We start from the raw sequence: 18,239 nt of genomic DNA on the forward strand, positions 1-18,239 counted from the left end.
CTCCTAAAAATTACCAGAATAAATAACACTTTGCTACAATTTTTAAAGGGATTGTATTATTAAAGAAAATTATTACCATGTAGCTGGCAAGTTCTTCGGGAAAAATTAAATTTTAGGACAGAAAAACAATTTTTTCAGTCCATCACCCTGTTCTGAGAAGAGCTACCTTATACATCATCCTGGCTCGATCTGTGGGAATCTTACTTCAGAAACTTCTGAGAGGCTAAGGTTTCCTGGGGATAGAGGGCACGGGGAATCACCATGCTGGCTTTTGCTATACATTCCAAATAAAAAGCTATCCTCTTATAGCAGGTGCCCAAAAGCCTGAAATTTCCCTTAAGTGGCTTGACTCCCCCGCCCCCACAGGTGTCTACATCTCTTATAGAAGTGTCCTTGGGAAAAGACGTTTTCTTAATATTCAGAACATGCAGAGAACGAACTCTCATAAATGCCCACACATGTTCTCTGCCAGTTAACAGAACGGGGAAGGAGGCCTCAACACTCATTACCAGCTAACCTTGCCTGAGCTCTGCCCGGACCAGACACTTGGGCGTCACCCACAGCCTGTCCAGTGTCTCCCCGGAGGTCACAAGCTGCCAGTCCCCAGGCCTTTCAGATTTTGTGCCCCACCTGATTCCCTCAGCGCACATGACTTCTCCCTCCCATTCCTCTTGGATGACTGCCCTCAAGGAGTCTTTAACGGGAGGTCCGCAGAGCCCTCTCCAGCATGCATTCTTCAGTGGCTTCCCTCCACACCTGTGAGAACAGAAGCTCAGTCCTGAGCATGGTCCATGAGCCCCTTCATGATCCAACCCAGGGACTCTCAACTCTGGGGCACTCTGGAGTCTGGTTCTAGAGGTCTAGGGCATCAGGTGATTCTACTATGCAGCCAGAACCACTGATTCTCCCCTCTCTGTTTGCTGCAGGCATCTCTCTTGACCCACACGCCTGGGCTTTGGAGCCTTGCCCATGTTACTGCCCTGGCTAGGCATGCCCCACCCCCTTTCTGATTTCTGCTCATCTCTCTGGACATGAGGGCAGAGAGGTATACCTTCACTCCGTGGAGAAGGCCAAAGTCTTCTAGAACCCAAAACCCTGAGGCTGATTCACAGAACTTAGCAGTTGGGGCTGGCATAATGCCTGGAGGGTGCCATATCCTTTATAAACTTCTCAGGCAAGTTCAATGCCCCTAAAATAAGATTCCATATACCATTAAGTTGAACCATGTGAAACTGCAGGTAATCTTGACTCAGGGAAACAGCAATTTTGTGTGGCTCAACCTAAATACTTGGGAAATTATTATAGAAGTTGCTCAAGAACTCAAAAACAAAACAACACAAACTTTAGTTGAGCAGATTTAATTTCCCTGAGACCACATTCCATAAATTATACAAATACCGTCTACAGACCACTGGCTTTCCAAGTTTACTGTGCACACAGAGCAGGTGGGGATCTTGTGAGAATGGTTCCCAGCACGTCCGGGCTGGGGTGTGAGTGTCTGCATGTTTAACAAGCTCCAGGGGAATGTGGGCGCTGCTGGTTCTGGAACACATTTCTCAATATTCATACATCAGACTTTTTAAGAGGAACTACAGGCATACATCAGAGATACCGTGGGCTTGGTGCCCGACCACCACAATAAAGTAAATATTACAATAAAGTGAGTCAAATGAATTTTTTGGTTTCCCAGCGTACACAAAAAATTATGTTTATACTATACTGTAGTCTATTAAATTTACAGTAGCATTATGTCTAAAAAACAACGTACATACCTTAATTAAAAAGACTTTATTGCTAAAAAATGCCAACCATCATCTGAGTTTTCAGAAAGTGGCAATCTTTTTGCTGGTGGAGGGTCTTTTCTCAATGTTGAGCAGGGTGGTGGTTGCTGAAGGCTGGGATGGCCTGTGGCAATTTTTAAAGTAAGACAGCGAGGAAGTTTGCCACATTAGCTGACACTTCCTTTCACTTTAAGGCCACTGTAGGGTTGTTAATTGGCCTGATTTCAATATTCAATATTGTTGCAACTCAAGAAATAGGGAGGCCCGAGGAGAGGGCAAGAGACGGGTGACCAGCCAGTTGGTGGAGCCGTTGGAACACGTACATTTATCGATTAAATTCACCCCCTTGTATGGGCGTGGTTCATGGCACCTCAAAACAATTACAACAGTAACATCAAAGATCACTGATCACACATCCCCATACCAAATACAGAGCAAATGCTGGTGGAAAAATGCTGCTGATAAACTTCTCAACACACGGTTGCCACGAACCTTCAACTGGTAAAAAAACGCAGTATCTGTGATGCACAAAAGGAAGTGCCATAGAACGAGGTATGCCTGTATAACATTTACCTTTAAAAAACCCACGAGCGTGGAGAATAACAAAAATGTTTCTCTACTCTCTCTATGAAGATCAACCCTGGTTTTCAGTATTTCCATGTATCTGATTAACTGTAAAGCCTTAATAAATTTATAGGCTTTATTTAACTTCAAAAATAAAGTGCAAGGATTTCAAAAATTTAATAATGACTACATTAGAGAATGTCTAAGAAACTTCTCTGTTTCTGAGTTCACAGAAAAGATAATCTCCGGAGAAATTCTACTTCATTGCATAAACCCTTGATTACTTCTTGTCCACGGAGTCCAACCTCCGTGACGATTTGGTGTGCTCCTGAAGGGCCACGCCGTTTTATATTGTATTTTGCTTTCCTCAAAAGCGCTTAGCGCTTGTATAAAAGTTCACAACACTTCAATGAAAAGTTAACATTTTCCTTGTAGCTAGAGAGGAGAAAGGACAATCTTCAAACATCCAAATAATTCTTTATCATAAATATTTGAGTTTACCCCATACACAACTTCTAAAACCAGAGAAACATTTTTTTTTTCTGCTTTACATACAATACATTTGTAATTATACATGTGTTAGGTTGAGAACAGGAATAATTTCCTAGTGGACCAATCAAAAAGAATGAAAGGAATGTGAACTTCGGTAGTTTGCGCGAGGAAAAGAGAGGGGGCTCCAATATAATTATTATTAATAGGTGACATCATCCAAGTAGCAAGAACCACACAGATGCTTCCCTGTGAGTTTGTGCTAACCCTCACTCTGAGCCTCTCAGCTGGACCCTGGGGTGCTACTTTTGGAATGACCGTTTAGCCTAGGCCTAGGAAAAGGCATTTCCCTATAGATCAGTGTAGCTCTTTCATTCTCAGGTAGTATATTAAAATGAGAGGAAAGAAATGACTTTCAACATAAGACACTGTAGAGTTAAGTCCATCTGATGAGGCATGACACCAGACTCTTACACTGCACAAGACGTTCATCTTAAAGGCATTCCTGTGCTTTGTCTTCTCCACTGGGCTCTACCATCATCCAACCGATGCAGCCCAATGGAGCACCGGCTTCTGGAAGCAGTTCATGCATGGTATCCGGGGAGAACTAGCCAGACTGACAACCTCAGCTCTCTGCAGAGCATGGGACCTCGAAGGCAGTGGACCCAAGGGACAGACTCCACGAACCTGTTTCTCCTGTTATGGAGCGTGACTGCCAAGAGCTGGGGAGAAGGTAACACAACGGGATCACATAATCTTAATAGTTCAAACTGAGTTAGCCATCAATAAACACAACCAAGTCTCTGGCTTTGACTTGACTCAAAACCAGTATGTCTCCGAATGACCCTTTTTTCTGCCTCCATGCGAAAGTGCAAGTGTTGCTTATTAAGTACAGGTTTCTGGGCCTCCCCTAGGCCCACAGAATCAATGTCTGGAGGTGAGGCCAGCCACGTGATTTTCCCTGCACTTCCCAGATGGAACCTTGTTACACTTGAGAAAGGGACAGGCTAATTTCAATAAAGTAGCTTATTTAATCTCTAGGATTCTGATAGCAGAAAAACCCCCTTAGTTTAATTATACACCGTGATATGAAGACTCTGTCCCAGCGGATCGTGTTATTAATGTGTTACCCTATTTTTAACTTAGCAGGGGAGCACATCACCTTCTGTAATCCCACCACCCTCTTCCTGTGCTGAAGCTGGTAGGGCTCCCCCCCTGGAAAGTTTTAACCCCACTGGCCGGTTGGAAGAGGAGACTTTTACATACGGTTTAATACCTTCCCCTTTGACAAGGTTCTGACTCCTGATCAGCCCGCAGGCCGGCCCTGGGCGTCTGCCCCAGAAGCACACCTGCTGGGAAACCACCCTTCCGGGCCTCAGAGTTGGTATCCTCCACCCACTTCCATTCTATGCACGTTTTAATTTGTCACTCCCACCACCACCGCCGCCGCCGTCACCGCCATAGCGGGCTCTGTTGAGGGACATCAGGAAAATCGCCACGAGGGCCAGCGCAGCCCCCAGGCTGGGGGGCCCGCACGGGCTCACCTCCTGCGCGAGCCCCGAGAGGAGTGGGGCGATGATCCGGCCCACGGCCGTCACCGACTGCCCCACGCCGATGACCGCGCCGCTGGCCCGCGCCCCGCCCGCCGCCAGCTGCAGGTCGGTGATGCAGGTCCTGCCCACGGCGGTGGACACGGCCAGCAGCGAGGAGCAGAGCACGGCCACGGCCACGGAGCGGGCGGCGGCATGCAGCACCAGCAGCAGGCAGGTGAGCGCGCTCGAGTGCAGCAGGATGGCGCGGCCGTCGTGCCTGTACAGCCGCAGCAGGGGCCCCAGCGCCGGGCCGGCCAGGGCGCCCAGCGCGCCGCTGTAGCTGATGAGGTAGCCCGCCGCCCGCGGCCGCACCCCGAAGCGCTCCTCCAGGGCCAGCACAAAGTTACTGTAGTACAGCATGACCGCCACGGCCATCAGCAAGCGCACCGCGAAGATGTCCCACATCTCGGAAAATACCAGGCTCTTCATGTCGCGCAGGGTGGACGCGACCTCCAGCCAGGGCGGCCTGGCAGGCCGGGCACTGGCCGTGCTCCGGCGGGGGGTGGCTGTTGCCTGCCCGTGACTGTCTGTCCTCCCCCAGGGTGCAGAGTCCTCCCTCGCTGGCAGGCCTTTCTCTGCACTGGAGAGCTTCGCTTCGCACCAGGGAAACAGCCAAACCAGACCTGGTAGGGCGGCACAGGACCTGTCAAAGCAGGCTGCACGCCCCGGCTCCCACGGCGCCCCCGTGGGGCAGGGGCAAGTACGTGCAGGAGATCACCATTCTGTAGTTTTGTATTTGGACCGGTTACTAATCCGTGGTTTTGAATCCAGTTTTTAACTATTCCCACAGCTACTTCTACTCCATTTTGATAGCAGAATTCTGCTAGTCACCTCAAAAAAAATCTATACCTCCAAGATGTTCACTTTTTTCTAAAGCTCAAGAGCCCATGACCGTTTGCTGTATCATGGGATATTGAAATTCTCATGCCTATGTTTAAATTCATTACCTAATTCCATGCCTATCCACCATCTTGCCCACCCATCCAACCACCCACTCATCCATTCACCACCCATCCTTCATCTAAACACTGAATATTTATGCTTCCTAAATGCTAAGTCCTGTGCTAAACAGTAGGAATATATTAACTTGACAACACAAGGCCTATAAAATCCCTGCCCTCGAGGAATTTAAGTCTAAAAGGGGGTTTGGACAAGTAAAACCTAGCAGTTAGATTACAGGGTAAGTGCTATGTTAGGGGAAGCACAGGATGCTATGAACAGAGACAGCCAGCCTTCGTTTGTGGAGAGGGGAAGGGCAGCTTGATACCAATGACCTGTCAGGAAGCACCTGCTTGGATTTGCCCCCCCTTCAGGGCCACCATGTGCTTTTACAAGTCACACCTCAAAATCTTGGGGGTGCCATTCTCATGGGCCATTATGGAGCAGCTCAATTCCTATTCAGATAATCCCACCTCCACCCTCGGTCGTTTTATGTATCCCACGCCACCCAAGTAGAATGACCTATTGCCAATCCATGCCCCCAAATTTCTTGAAACTGAATTCCAGCTTGCCATTCTAGGACATCTTTTCCAAACTCATCCTGTGGGGTTTTCAGTCCTTCCACACTTCAATTCAACGCGGACCAGTGGCCATTCAGACTGCTTCATGCTGTTTTCAGCAACCACCGACCTGTATGTGGTTTCTCCACAGTCTAGGTGGACTATTCACCAGGGACTAATTTATGACAGAAAACTTAACCACGCAAGAATGCAGGCCTGGACTTTCTACCCCTTCTTATCTTTAAAATGCCCCTTGGGCACTTTATAGAATCTTGATAAAACTATGAAAGGACTATTGCTGGTGGACTGAGAGGAAGAGTATCATTAAAATAATAAAAATGATAATGTTGACAGCCACTGAGGTTTACTGAGTATGCTCAGCATACTTGACACAGTGGGGTGAACTGCTCGTGTGCAAGACCTCTGGTGCTCGTCTTAGTAAGACCGGGAGTGTTGTTACCCCGTTTTAGGGATGAGTAAACTGAGGCAACTCGCCCAAGGCCCACACTAAAAAGTGGCAAAGCAGGAATCTGAATCCAAGTCTGTCAGACTCCAGAGTCTGAGTTCTTAACCATGAAAACAGAAATCACGGAAAAAAAGATGTAAGAGGCCTTTCTCAGGCAAAGTGGCCGATCAGAATGAGGATACGAGAAGCTGAAGGGGTAAAAGGGGTTGAGGAAAACAGCCGAAGTCACTGAGGGAAAAAAAACGCAATACGCTGTGTTCACTGTGCTGGAAGGCAAAGCCCGGCGTGAGACACTGTCTGCTGGCCTGCCCCCCTCGCTCTCCTCTGCTATTCCCTGCATCAGCTTGGCCTACTGACCTCCACATTTCTTAAGAATGCACAGGAAATCCCTATTACTATTTTTAGCCATTGTGGTTGAGAACACTTGTGGCTGAACTATCCCTGACTGACTCGGATCCATTCACAGGCTTAGGTTAGGGCATGATATTAAACAGCATCATTGCTGGAGAATCCGAAACAGAACTCCATAATCATGGCCTTCGTTCATACACTGACTTCTGACTTCGGGAGCCATCACATTCATCACATTCCTTCGTAGGGGAAGGTACCTGGCCACACCAGCCGGTCATGTGCTCAAGTATTTTATCAAGATTTACACTAATCCGTCAGACCTCACCTCCTGGCCGAGGTTACAGGTTAAACTTCTGGCAGGAAATCATAAAATATACCTATGAGGATTGACATTGAACTCCTGAACTCTGTTTTCTGAGTGTGATATCCTAGCTCAACATGGAATCCATCACTCAACCTGGAGCCTTCAATACAAAGACTAAAAAAGATGCAGTAGACTGTCATTAAATTTAACGAAAACTGAGTAACATGAACCAATCCTCTTGTTTATGAAGGTGTTTATCTAAGGCTCAGTAAGGTATCAGTCTCTGGGCAAAGAGGTTTATCCTCTTTGCTTTAGGCGACTGGCCCTGCATCCAAGGAGCTCATAGGCCAGAAGTGTTCTTTTATTCATCAAATGTTACTGAACATTGGCTTTATGTCTGGCCAGTTCTGGGCAGGAGTGACAACAGCGAGAAAATCTCTACCCTGTGGCATTTAGTTTCTAACGGTATGTGTGGGGAGGTAGGGAGGAGAGAATATAAGCAAGAAAACAAATTGATAATATAATTTCAGAAATGCTATGAAGAAACCTGAATTATTTGAAACAGAATCATCAGGAAAGGCCTTTCCAAGAAAGTAAATATTTGACACCTGAATAAGAAAGACCCAGTAAAGATATGTGGGAAGAATGCTGTTAAGTGGAGGAAAGAGCAAATTGCAGTCCCCTCCTGCGCGCGCCTAACCAGAAAGCCGGTGTGGCTGGTGCACGTGGAAGGAGAGAGGTGGGGGAGGGGGCGAGGGCAGGGCCTGCACACCACCATGCTGTGTGAGACACATCCGTGCTTTAGCATGATAGGACGACATGGGCAGGCAGTCTACAGCAGGGGATGAAGTGGTCCAACTTTGAAAAATAAGTCTGCCTATTCTGAGGTGAAGGGGATTAAAAGTACACTTATCAGGATGAGCCCTGAGTGATGTACAGAATTGCTGAATCACTCTATTGCACACCTGAAACTAATATAGCACTGCATGTGAACTATAGTGAAACAACAACAAAAAGTCTGCCTGTTTTAAGAACAACGAAGTGTTAAGGTGATAAAAGTAAAGCAGGTAGATTGGTCATCATGAATGCATACACCAGTCTTATGATGAAATGTCAACTTACCAGCATTGAGAATGAAGACAGAAAAACAGATGAAGGCTGTCAGATAAAATCCACCATCTAGCTCAGTAAGATATCCACCAACCATGGGGCCCAAGATGAAGCCCACACTAGATGCTGCGTTGAATTGTCCAATTACTAATGGCCGTTCTTTCTCTGCAACCAGATCAGAAAGCAGAGCCCTTGAAATGGAGAGGGTATGTTTAAAAATACCTGCAAGGGGATAAGAAACACGCTCTGTAACATTTTTCAGACCAAAAGAATCTTGCATGTGATCTTGCATTTCATCTCTTATCACTGAAGGAGTTCTGGTCTCCACTCTCTTTGAACCTCTAAGGTCTGCAGTTTCATCCCGCCACGACTGGACTCCTGATCTAGCCCACAGTCCTAGTTGGCCACCTTCTTCCTGGTAGCCAAGCCCTGCATCCTCTGCTTTCCCACCTTCCACCCTGACATCCCAGAATCTCCAGTTTTTTGTTAGCCAGTGCAATTCATGGTGGCTTCTCTACAGAGATGCGTCATTCTTTTTTTTTTTTTAAGATTTTATTTATTTACGTATTTATTTGTCAGAGAGAGCGAGCACAAGCAGGGGGTGGAGCAGAGGCAGAGGGAGAAGCGGGCTCCCCACTGAGCAGGGAGCCCGACACGGGGGCTCCATCTCAGGACCCTGAGATCATGACCAGAGCCGAAGGCAGCTGTGTAACCAAATGAGCCACCCAGGCGTCCCGAGATATGTCATTCTTTATTCATTCACTCAGTGAGTAAACATTCACTGCATGCCTACTATATGTCCAGCATTAACCTTGACCCTGACCCTGAGGATAATGCAAGGAACAGAGTGCAAAAAAGACACAAATGTACCTATCTTCACAGAGCCTGTGCGTGCGTGCATGCGTATGCGTGTGTGTGTGTGTGTGTGTGTGTGTGTGTATAAAGGTGATAACTGCTAGAGAGGAACAGAGGAGGGAAGGATAGGGAGTGAGTAATAATATAAACACTAAAGAGCAAACTGCAGTCCCCTCCTGCGCCTGACCAACTGATTTTCTACTAGCAAGAGGTTTGTGAATTGGTTTACTAAACAAACTGAAAGGTGGGACATGACTTAATAAGAGATTAAAATGTATATAGCAGCTTTATATTCCTCATACGTCTGCTGATGTATTTGACTTGTCTGCACCCACACATCCATATGCTGAATAAACAGACTGATAGGTTCTGGTAACGTAGGTTGCCCACCATGTTGATCAATACATGGCAGGAACTCAATCAGTGTTGCTGGTGGGTCGGCCTGAAGTGCTCCTAACTGTGATGCAACACAATGGTTTCTAGTGATTTCCTTGAAAGAAGTATCACTGTACATCACTCTTCCGGCACACTGATCCTGGGTTCTATACCCAGCTGTGTCTAAATATTAGAGTGGGCATTGGCCTGATAACCAGCCTCTTTGGGAAACAAATTTAGAAATCTCTTTTGGAATTAGGTAGAGAGACTCTCTCTAGATCTACTTTCTTAAATGGGAGAAAGGACCGGGCTGGAAGATGATTCCTAAGAGGCCTGATAGGAATCCTGTGATTATTTCTGAAATGATACCGATGTTGGATTCACCTTACATACCCAGGGAAGGAGGACTGTGGGGAGGGTAACACAGACTAGCCTCCTGTTACCTTCTAGAGGTTGGGCTAGTGGACAGAGAGAGAAGGGGCAAACTGTGTGTCTACTTCTGGTACTTCAACCTCCCTCAGGCTCATCTTCAGGATACAAGGACCTGAACCTACACGTGACATTGTACAGCACAACCCTGGCAAGGCTCCCCAGGGCTCCCTCATATTCCCGGGCCAATCAAACACTGTAGAGGTTCCCATAGCAGGAAAGAATTTTATGTATAGCTCTCCTGTTGGTCAAGAGTATGATGTATATTAATAGAACTATCACTACTCAAAGCAGGCTCATTTCATATTAAATAAAAACATTTTAATCTTCTCTATAAATTTCTACCTATTGTATACAGGGTCCATTAATCTCATATATTTCTTTGGAATTATGAACAGCCTTACTGCTGAATGGTGGAGTGTATTATATTTACACACTGCAACCCAAACCAAGCATGTACAATAACTTTGACTCCGGATGCACACAGAGCAGCCATCGGCTGGATTTTGTGTGGTAGGTGGGCAAGTTAGGATGACTGCTCATTTTTAAAGCAAAGACCTTCATAAGCATTTTTTGTTTTCTGAATCAACAGAGAGGCACAGCATGAATTTTGGAAGGTGAACTCAAAAGACTGGGAGAGTAAGTATGTACGTCACAGAAATGGGTGTGAAAATCCCAAATAAGCCGATCATCAAAACTATGTTAGAAGGACATATTTTATGCTCTGTTCCTTTGGGGCATTAGGTAAAAAGGAGCAGCTTAACTGAGTATGGGCAGAGGTCCAGGGCTGTAAACTTGTCCACTGGGGCAGCACAGTCTGTCAGGGGAGAAAGAAACACTGAAACTCCAGGGCTCTAGCAACTAAGAAAGGCAAAGAGAATAAAGAGCTTCCACAGGAGCTGCCTACCTGCCACACGAGGACGGCATTCACAAGCAGTGACTCAAAGACTGGACAAAGTGTTTCGGTGAATGGACAAAATAGAAGCTATTTCGAAAATGTCAGAAACATTCAAGATCACTTTGGAAAGAGAAACTCGTCATTATCCTAGGATCTCCCCCGACCAACAGCCAGATTTACAGGAGGCTGCAGGAAAGCTACAGTGGGAAATCTCAATTTGAAGTCAGGAGGCCCAATTTTAAAACTGTAAGCTGGCCAAACAAGAGAATAGTAAGCACAGTGCTGGCCAAAGACATTTAACAAATTCTTACTGCCTGAACGTAGAGAGATCAATGCGAAGGAGACAGGTCTGTGCGGCAGCATAATGATTCACAATGACAGGGAGGGCTCCGGGCCCTGTCACGTACAAGCTTTGGGGATCTGCACAAGTGAGCAGAGCCTGATTGATACTAAGTGCTCGATCAACAGCAGCAGCTGGTGTTCCAGTTATAATTGCTCTTGTCCTTATTTTGTCTTGGCATAAGCTCTAATCAAGAAGGCACCCACGGGGTGCCTGGGCGGCTCAGTCGGTTGAGCGTCTGCCTTCGGCTCGGGTTGTGATCTCAGGGTCCTGGGATCAAGTCCCGAATCGGGCTCTCTGCTCTGCGGGGGGCCTGTTTCTCCCTCTCCCCCTGCTCTTCTCTCTCTCTCTCTGTCAAATAAATAAATAAAATCTTTAAAAAAAAAAAAAAGAAGAAGGAACCGACAGGGGCGCCTGGGTGGTTCAGTCGGGTAAGTGTCTGACTCTTGGTTTCAGCTCAGGTCATGATCTCAGGGCCCTGGGATTGAGCCCCGCATGGGGCTCTGCGCTCAGTGCGGAGTCTGCTGGAAATTATCTCCTTCTCCCTCTGCTCCTCCCCCTGCTCACACAGGCTCTCTCTCTCTCTAAAATAAATAAATAAAATCTTAAAAAAAAATAAAAAAGAAGGCACTGACATGTACAACAGTCGCTCTTTATACATTTACATACAACTGATTTATTTGGAATGAAACACACCCAAGGAAAGAAACTTACCCACAGGAACTCTAGCAAGGGCAAACAGGAACACATTGGTGGATGCTCCAAGAATCAGATAACCCAGGGCGCTGAAAAGAATGCACACCAGCAAGGAAGACCGTCTTCCAACCACATCACTCCAGCAGCCCTGAGGAAAGCAAGGAACACAGAAAGTCCTCTGACTCACCACCTTTAACCACCCCCACCATGGAAATGCCCCCCAAATGTGACCAAGATGTGTTGCCAGATGGGAGACAACTTACCACCAATGTGCTGGAAAAGAGCTGCAAAATGCCATAGGAGGAGCCTACAAAAAAAATCAGTAACATCAAGAAAATCAGCGGGACCCATCACAAAAATGGATCAACATGGTAACAATTACATAGAAATTAACAGAAAAACAGGGGGGAAAAAAAGACTATTTTTAAAAATGAGATTCCCCCCCCCTCCGTTTTTTCAGTTGGAAGAGTAAAGCAATACAATTTTTATTAAAAGACCTTCAGGGGTGCCTGGGTGGCTCAGTCGGTTAAGTATCAGGAAGGTATCAAGTACCTTCAGCTCAGGTCAAGATCTCAGGGTCCTGGGATTGAGCCCCGCATCGGGCTCCCTGCTCAGCGGGAAGCCTGCTTCTCCCTCTGCCTGCCGCTCCACCTGCTTGTGCTCTCTCTCCTCTCTCTCAAATAAATAAATAAAGAAAAACAAACAAACAAAAACTTCAAAATAAAAATGAAGGAAGCAGAAGAGAGACTAAGGCAAGGGCCACCCACGGTCTCCGAGAGAGGCTTCTCCCGCTCTTGAGGATGCATACCCCTGACTGAGAAGACCGAATAGAGAGTACTCGGGGAGTAGAAATCCAAATCCTACAAAAATTCTACTCAGTCTGAAAATTTTTGTATCATCTTATATCCCTCTAACATTCCAGTTTTATAAAATGCCTTAGTTTTATAAAGAACTGACAAAGTTTTACAGAGTGCTTTTACCTCCATTATATCAAATAACATGTCCCTTCTGTTCTTCACAGAAACCTTCATGCTGTTGTGTGGGCCAGTATAATTCTACTTTCCAAGGGAAATACAAATCATGGCATGGAGGACTTACCAAATATTGTGTCCACCACTGTCCCTGAACATTTGCTTATCCAGCCTGTGAATAGTCAAGGGCTGTCAGTCTTTTAACAATTTCTTGTTAATTAGCACAGTCCTAAGCCCTGCTATACCTTGTCTCTTTGGTAAATCAGTGACTGAGATGGAGGTTCTATGCTGCACAGGCAGAGAAGCCCTACAACTCCGTAAGATGTGCTTGCGGTGGTGCAGGAAGCTTGTGACCAATTTGTCAAGGCTCACCCTAAATCCCCTGCTGCGTGACTTGATTCCTGTAGATTATGTTTCTCTGGTTCCTGCAGGCAGGGGTCTGTACCTGCCCTTTAACACATGCAGCCAGCTCCTTGGAGAGGCTCAGTAAGTAACCGTGATGTCACTGGTGGTGAGGGGAAGGGAATGAGGCTAAACCTCAAAACCTCTCTGACCACAGGTAGTCTAGGAAAAGATGAATTACATTCCCTCCAGGGTAACATTTTTTTTTTTAAAGATTTTATTTATTTATTTGACAGAGACACAGTGAGAGAGGGAACACAAGCAGGGGGAGTGCAAGAGGGAGAAGCAGGCTTCCCGCCGAGCAGGGATCCCGAAGTGGGGCGCGATCCCAGGACCCTGGGATCATGACCTGAGCCGAAGGCAAACGCTTAACGACTGAGCCACCCAGGCGCCCCCAGGGTAACATTTTTAAGTATTCTAAAAATTCCTTTTATCCCACTTTCAATTTACCTTTGTATAATATTTAGCTATAAGACTGATTTGTTTTTAGGTTTAGTCCAGAGGATTGAAAATTCAGTGCTCTGAGAATGTACGATATTAACCACTCACCTACTATTCCAGCAACTGTTGGACTTGCTCCAAGAGACTTGACATGAAGGCTCAATAGAGGGATGACCATGCTGACACCAAACAAATCCTAAACAACAAAACACTGATTAACTCAAATTAGAAACTGACACTTAGGCGTTCTTAAAAGTGGTAATCCTAGTAACAAACTGATTAAAAAAATAAAACCAGTATCTAAATTTTGAGCCAACAAGAAATCATAATTGTATTCTACAGTATGCTATGCCCATCAGGTTCAAATTATCAAAGAATCAAAATATAATGTGTTATAACCGTTGCTCCCTCTAAATGCCTGATCACCATGACCCGGAATCATTTCAACCTTAGCTTCTTTGTGATTGATCCTTAATACTCAAGGAGGATGTGCTATAGAAGTTATTCAAATAAAAAACCAAAAAAATGTTTGTGTGTGATGAAGTGGGAAAGAAGGCAGGGAGAATGCATATTTCTTTGCAAAGCACTTGCTTCATATATGAATTTCCTCCTAGAATTAGGGAAGGTGACTAATCTGTGGCTTATAGCCTTAAAAATAATATCTGAAAAGAAAGTCTCAGCAAAGCAAGGAGAGAAGGATGGGGTAGTGGGGAAAGACAGTGTTCTGCAGCTAAGTCAATGAAAGTGCATGGGATTTGGGGTTAGGCAGACAGTTCTAAGTTCCAGCTCTGTTCCTTACTAAGCATGCGTGCTTAGAAAGTTATTTAATGTCACCAAGCATCAGTGCTGTCATCTGCAAAAAATGGGGATAATAACACCTGTCTGGTAGACACATGATGTACATATAGAGACGTAATGGTTGAGAAAGGTCTAACACACAACAGAAGTTCAAACGTATTTTCTCTTTTCTTCTGTCCTGGGGATAAGAACTGACCCTTTTTGCTAGGTATTCTGAGTTAACAGAAAGACTGTTAATTTTTCCTTTAAATTTCGTTCTCATTCCTACTTCACTTGGGTACTTTCAACAACTGGTTTAGAGGAAGGAAACCACATTGCACACACACGGTTTTCTTTATATTCAACTGGAATTCCTTTTCTTATAATCCTGGTTAAATAGAAAGAAATGCACGAAAAATATTTCTTTGGGCCCACAATTAATCTTTTGCTTATCCCTTATCCTGGTGGCTGTGCATTCACCTAATTTTAGAAACATGAACCTCTAAACGTACTTTTCAGTGGCCCTTTTCCATGGTTACATCTTTAGATGGCCATATATTTACTATCTAGTGTTCTTAAATAGCTCATAAATTTATACTACCAGAACTACAGTTTATTATTTTGATTTTAAGACTACTTAAAATTTCTTTTGGGTCTAAGCCCAATGTCTTTTGGGCTTTGCTGTCAGCTTTGTTTCATCAGCCTGCTGATGTATGATATCACTTAAAAGACCCCAAATACATCAGTTACCTATTGAGTTTTCTGAATCTTTCAGAAAAGGAAACTCAATTGTCCAAAAATATTTTTTTTCCAAAAAATTCCCAGTACCACTTGTCATTTAACATTCAAATAAAGAATGGGAGAGAAATAATTAAGTAGGCTGAAATTTATGGCAGGTTATACGAAAACAGATTCATAAGTAGTAACTGATGATCAGTATTATTTTAACGTTTTTGTGAGCCTGAAAAATATTATCTATTTCCAAGGATGCTGGTGCTCTAAAACTGTCTTTCAGGAAGTTGTGCACTAAAATTGTCTTCCCCTTTACTAGAAAAGGCAACTCCTCTCTTCCTGTGAATCCGCAGTTTCTCCAAAACCACTGGCTTTGAATGCACTCTGTGGCAACTGGTCATGTGCTTAATAACCATTTATAAGGAAATCAGGCAAGAGGGGACCATTTAAACCTTTCATGGAACATCTACATCTCTCAACAAAAACTGGTGAATACACTAACACGTATCAAGATCTTTTTCAGGGTAGGAACCTAAATATTTCTTGATTAGCAAATTGCCTCAGTAAGAATGAATAAAAGACCTGACTACAGCCGATGAAATAAAATACGAATCTCACTGTGTATCTGGAGGAAAGAGGGTATTGAAATCACAGATCTTAGCACCGTCTTTCAATGCTAACCAAAAGCGGCCTAGAGGGCCATCTTCATCTTCCTTCTTAAACAAATTAAAACCTGGAAGCCCAGATGAGAACTAAAAACAGAACACTTTGGCAAATGACTTCTTTAATCCTGTTCCCTTCCTCTCTTATTAATCTGAAACCATTTCCCCAAAAGTCTTAGAGGTCTTTACATCTCTAAATATATTAAAAGTAATAACTAAGTTATGTATAATATTCCTTGGATGTTACCTACCAAAGAGCCTTTAGATCTTCAAGGATATCCAAAGTTGCACATATTTTTATTGCTTACAACATTTTCCATTTAAAAAAAATCCCTACTTTTAACTTTTGGGAAATCTTACATTTTCCCCTGAACATATTAGAGAACTAATGACTCTTTTGAACAAATTATTTAAAATTTTACATCAGGCTTGCCTAAATTAGACTCGCTGTGTGAACAGCGCGTAGACAACACAGGAGAAGCTCTGAATATTCAAACCTGTACTGGAAGGCCAACTATAACGTATGATCTGTGAATTCATTTAAAACATTCAAACTATTTGGAATTTTAGGTCATGTTGGTTTCTCCGAACTCCCGATCCGGACTTTCCAGGTGAGGGCCCAAATTCTTTTCATCTGGCAGGACCAGATATTAGTACTGTCTGAGGGAGGGCTGCAATAGCCAAGAGTCAGTCCCCAGCTCCGACCAGAGGGTGGATGGCAGCCAACTCCCTTATGAAATGTCAAGGACCACTCACCATCAATAGTTTTGAATTGCGGGTGGCTGAAATGGAAGGTGGAAGAGGTAACTGCACCCTGAGGCTAATCTAAGATTAAGGAAGGCTCGGCTCTGAACTGAAAGCATGAGCCGGGGGGCAGGGTAGATAAGGTTAACTGCAGGCAGAGATTCTGTGTAAACCACAGCCCTCCTGAGTGCCTCCTGGTGGTGTGTTTTCAGCGATGTGGAAGATGCTTTCCTCATTCTCTTAACTATTCAGTCAACATTAAACCTTTACAGACTGATGAATATTGCATTGCGGAGGGGAATAGGGCGGCTGCCTCCCTACTCCTCTCCTAGCTGAGCATGGCTCAGTATCCAAACTCTAGTGAGGCTAACATACTGGGGAGTAGTGGTCTTAACCTGCATCTGGGCAGAAAACAGTAATTCCTCTTTGCCAGGACCTAGTGCCTTTGGGGACTATTCAAAGCCTCCGAAGGCTGTCTTCGCCCAGTGACACTTCGCCTGACCAGTTCCTTTTGTCCTCAAATACAGTCTCAGTCTCAGCAAAAAAGAAATCCTCTCTGTCCTTGTCTTTTCTCTTCCTAATCTGGACCAGCTCACAACCAGGGCAACTAAACCAGGGCTAGACTTGGAAGGAGAGGAGTAAGGCGTTGGATCTAGGGTTCCTGCCGACAATGGCCCACGAACTACCAACACAAGCTTTCTGTAAGATTTTAAGTTGTTCCTGGCAGGGACTGTGTAACTGGAGCTCTACAGTCCCGACCACATAAAAGGTTTTCAGAAATTCTATGAATAATAAGTGGATGGAGGTACGGATGACTTCCCCTCTCATACACTCATCTTTCTAAGCTTTCCATTCTACGTGGGAAATTGATAATAATTGTCCTCATTAAACCAGGACACACACACACATCATGAAAAAACCAAACCTGCCTTATCCAATAAACAGTTTGTTGAAAGGCAGATGTGTATAATTCACTGTGGTTTGCATTTTTAAACATTCCAGTCTACCAGGAACCTTAATGAAAATGTGCCTAATTCTGCCCACGTGGGGTCATCAACAGTGACTGCCCCGACCGGGCCTGGCACAAAGGCCTGTGTATTCATACCACACCTACTGATGTCAGAACAGCTGGGCTTTCCCAAACTTGCCAAGGAGCCCTGCTGTCCACCCTGCGTGCTCTGTACCTTTCACAGCATCTAACACCTGGGGTCACCCCCGAGCCCGGCTTAATCACACTAAAGGCTGGTGCTGGGGGCGCCTTAAAGGGCAGGAGTAGAGGAGCTGCGGATTGGGCCCGCGAGGGGCAATAAAGCAATGTGGCCTGGTGCAGAGTGGAAGGGGTTTGGGGGCAAAAAGAAGCTTGAAAGGTAAGAAGGCACCACCAGGCAGATCGCAGGTTCCCAGCCCTGAGTGAGCCTTACGACCACCCCGTCTTCAAAAGAAAAAAACCCCACCCCTAATCGGGTTCCAGGTCCAGGGCGCAGTCGCCCTTCGCCCCCAGCCCCAGCACTCACCAAGAAGCCCACCAGGTAAAGACAGAGCAGGAAGCGACGGGCTCTGACGGCACCGGGGCCGCGAACCCGCGCCTCAGCCCCGGTCCCCGAATCCTGCCTTAGCATCGGGGTCGCCGAGACCGGCCCCCCCGCCGAGGCCAGGCCGCGGCGACCCCCCGATTCCATGCGGACGGTAGGGGGGAGGGGCGCCGCTACCCGCACCCGCTGCGGGGACCGGCCCCCGCGCGCTAGCCCCGCCCCGAGCGGA

The 18,239-nt window shown here is 45.6% G+C and overlaps 1 protein-coding gene across 2 annotated transcripts; it reads right to left on the bottom strand.

Moving 5' to 3' along the window:
* Positions 1-1,801: 1,801 nt before the first annotated feature.
* MFSD9 (major facilitator superfamily domain containing 9) lies at positions 1,802-18,222 on the bottom strand. 2 transcript variants are annotated; one of them, XM_027622165.2, is made up of 6 exons: positions 17,993-18,222; positions 13,672-13,759; positions 12,013-12,056; positions 11,768-11,897; positions 8,169-8,321; positions 1,802-5,049 (listed from the first exon to the last, which is right to left on the bottom strand). In XM_027622165.2, exons 1-6 carry the CDS (start codon positions 18,155-18,157, stop codon positions 4,241-4,243), a joined length of 1,389 nt encoding a protein of 462 aa, XP_027477966.2. In that variant the 5' UTR covers positions 18,158-18,222; the 3' UTR covers positions 1,802-4,240. The 2 variants fall into 2 exon arrangements, with proteins under 2 accessions (XP_027477966.2, XP_027477965.2); XM_027622164.2 differs by having other exon boundaries at positions 8,169-8,378.
* Positions 18,223-18,239: the final 17 nt, after the last annotated feature.

The sequence above is a fragment of the Zalophus californianus genome, chromosome 8, assembly GCF_009762305.2.
Source record: "Zalophus californianus isolate mZalCal1 chromosome 8, mZalCal1.pri.v2, whole genome shotgun sequence".
Lineage (NCBI taxonomy): Eukaryota > Metazoa > Chordata > Mammalia > Carnivora > Otariidae > Zalophus > Zalophus californianus.